We start from the raw sequence: 2,924 nt of genomic DNA on the forward strand, positions 1-2,924 counted from the left end.
ACCGGTACTTAAGAAAACCTGGTACCGTAACATTTTCATTTTTTTAGTACCGACTTGGTACCGAAATACCGGGTCTTTTGACAACACTAGTTTATACTATAGACTATTTGTGGGTGGCTCTTTGTTGTTTCACCTATCAATTTGTGTCGATAAAGTATAATAGGGTAAATCCTGTATAGTGCTTGCATAAAGCAAGTAGTGCATACACTTGTAGCTGTTATGTATCTTTGTAAGTCACTGTAAGCGCAAGCGCACGAACCCCCCCGTTATAAAAAAAAAAACAAGTGGCCTACCCCAAAGTCCACAATGCACAATTGTATGCAAATTCCAGTGATCTTTAAGTTACGAGAGAGAGAGAGAGAGAGAGAGAGTGCGACTGAGAGAGCTCCTGCTGTGATGCACTTTTATAAAAGCACGCTGAAACACGGGCAAGGAAAGCAGACAGAATTTACTATAGATTTCACGTTCTATAAAGTTCTTATTATAATGCTATGTTTATGGAAGATTTGTGCTAGATTTTCATCTACATTATCAAGTGATTCCTGAAATCGCTTTCAGAGCCATACGAATTACGAAAACAATTTTAACTGAAGTATGCCAACTGTTGAACAAACATGACGAAAAAAGCACTGCTGCATTATTATAGCATCAGTATTTTTAAAAAAGAAATCTAAAAGCAATATGACCATCTCAAATAACTCAATATCGGGCATTGCATTTGAGCATGATGAAACTAAACACTGGTAATATGCAGCGCATTCAGCATGTTAATAAATGTTAAAGGGGTCATATGATGCTTTTTTAAAGATCATTATTTTGTGTATTTGGTGTAACAGAATATGTTGACATGCTTTAATGTTCAAAAAACACATTATTTTTCAAATACTGTACATTATTGTAGGTCCTCTATGCCCCACCTCTCTCAAACGCTTCGTTTTCTACAAAGCCCCCTCCTTACTCCAAAGAGAAAGGAAAACTTGAAATCGCATCATATGACCCCTTTAATATCCCAACACATCCTATATTAGATTCATCAGATATGTATGTAGCTAACCCAGACATCACTACATGACTTTGAAGCCATGCTTCTCTCTCTTCTCATCTATACTTTGGACCGCATACTGTGGCAAGAGAAACAGATCAGAGCTCAGGGTGCTGCCCAAAGTGCTGCTATAACCAATCAGGGAAAAAAAAATTTAAACCCACACAATCATTGTTTTCATGATCGATCGTCGCTGTCACGGCCGAGTACTCGATCACTGTTGCACATCCCTAGTTACTTACGTTGTTTCAATTTTGTCTGCCTCAGCCTCAAACATATGACTCTATCACAGTGTTTGCCATCTCGAGTATCAAAACACACAACATGACAGGGAGGGCGTGAATACAGTGTGTTGAAGTTAGCCAATCACAGCAGTGGGCATTTACTTCTGTTTCTGTAAGAGGTCGTGGCCCTTATTTTTAACAGTGAAAAAATTATTAAATTTATTTGTTTTTATATATATTAGATTTTTTGGTACTAAGAATTTTGCAAACATTATAAACTAACCTTGAGAAACATAATCTGAAACTGCATTTCATAACCCCATTAAAGGAACTAAAATGAACTTCTTTAGTATAATGGGTCCATTGCATAATCCTGAGGAGCTAATGTAGTTGTACACACCTGTTCTTTAGTTTCTTCCAAAGACATTTGCTCCTCCATTTCTTTAGTTCGTTTCCTTTCCTCCTCTTCTTTCAATTTTTGTTCCATCATCTTATCCACTTCTTCCTCTTCTACAGTATGACAGAGTGAACACATCATATATATACACACACACATATACATAGAGTATATATATATATATATATTACAAACCATCTTTATAAACATTTCAAACATCATTATTATTCAAATGAATTTGTTGCGTTGCTATGTATACAAATTAGGACCAATCTTCTATTGTGATATTCTCACATAGATAACTTACTAATTTGCTGTAGAGTGAAAACACGTGTACCTTGTCTTTTCCTCTCTCTCTCTTTCATGATATGCTTATGTAGGGCTCTGGCCATCGCATTGGACAGCTTTGGTCTCTCCAGTAGAGCAGGCATCGTAACAGGCAGTGGAGGAGCCAGCTGAAGACACATCATGGCTTATTATGTCTTCATCGAAGACTTTGACATAAATCCAACTTGTCTCTCTTTATAATAATAAACTTACTTTCGTATTTATGCAGGTTCTCCGCAATGATTTTCTTTGTATTCTTCAGAAATCTCTCAGAACTTAAGGGTAAATAATGTTTATGAGCGCCGTGATTCGTGTTCGTCTTACTCTTTTTCCTTCTTCTTCTTATAGCTTTACGGCGGTTGGCATCCAGCGAATTGGTGCATTACCGCCACCTTCTGCTCCGGAGTGTGGATCAGAGAATAGCCCTGCGTGCCATTCGGAAGGGCTCATCCCTATGCACTAATCCCATCAGTTGTACCCTTCGAAATCCTTCATTCCGACGGGCCCTTTGAAGTGGCCAGTTTTGAGCAGAGGATCGAACGAAGTACACAAATCAAGTACTTGAGTAAAAGTACAGATCCGTATAATAAAATATTACTCCAGTAAAAGTAAAAGTACTGTTTTCAATTTTACTCGAGTGAAAGTACAAAAGTAGCCTACTTGATTTTTTTATGTACTTAAGTAAAAAGTACAGATAGATGAATGTTTATTTTTAAAAGTGAGTGACTTTAAAAAAAAGTGACGTGACATGTGGCCAAGTATGGTGACCCATACTAGGAATTAGTGCTCTGCATTTATCCCATCCAAAGTGCACACACACAGCAGTGAACACACACACCGTGAACACACACCCGGAGCAGTGGGCAGCCATTTTTTTGCTGCGGCGCCCGGGGAGCAGTTGGGGGTTCGGTGCCTTGCTCAAGGGCACCTCAGT

General features: G+C 38.2%; 1 protein-coding gene across 2 annotated transcripts in view; it reads right to left on the reverse strand.

The window, feature by feature from the left end:
- Window positions 1-2,364, reverse strand: part of LOC107757845 (G protein pathway suppressor 2-like) — a 27,215-nt gene extending 24,851 nt beyond the window's left edge. Inside the window, exons 1-3 of one of the 2 annotated variants that reach the window (XM_016575441.1) lie at window positions 2,204-2,363; window positions 2,001-2,118; window positions 1,667-1,776 (exon numbers count right to left, since the gene is read on the reverse strand). In XM_016575441.1, the coding sequence (XP_016430927.1) occupies window positions 1,667-1,776; window positions 2,001-2,094 (204 nt within the window). In that variant the 5' untranslated portion in view covers window positions 2,095-2,118; window positions 2,204-2,363. Of the gene's footprint in view, window positions 1-1,666; window positions 1,777-2,000; window positions 2,119-2,203 lie in introns of both variants that reach the window. The other variant, XM_016575442.1, reaches the window with a different exon arrangement.
- Between the last annotated feature and the right edge of the window lie 560 nt (window positions 2,365-2,924).

The sequence above is a fragment of the Sinocyclocheilus rhinocerous genome, unplaced genomic scaffold (genome assembly GCF_001515625.1).
Source record: "Sinocyclocheilus rhinocerous isolate Xijiao unplaced genomic scaffold, SAMN03320098_v1.1 scaffold804, whole genome shotgun sequence".
NCBI classification, from domain to species: Eukaryota; Metazoa; Chordata; class Actinopteri; order Cypriniformes; family Cyprinidae; genus Sinocyclocheilus; species Sinocyclocheilus rhinocerous.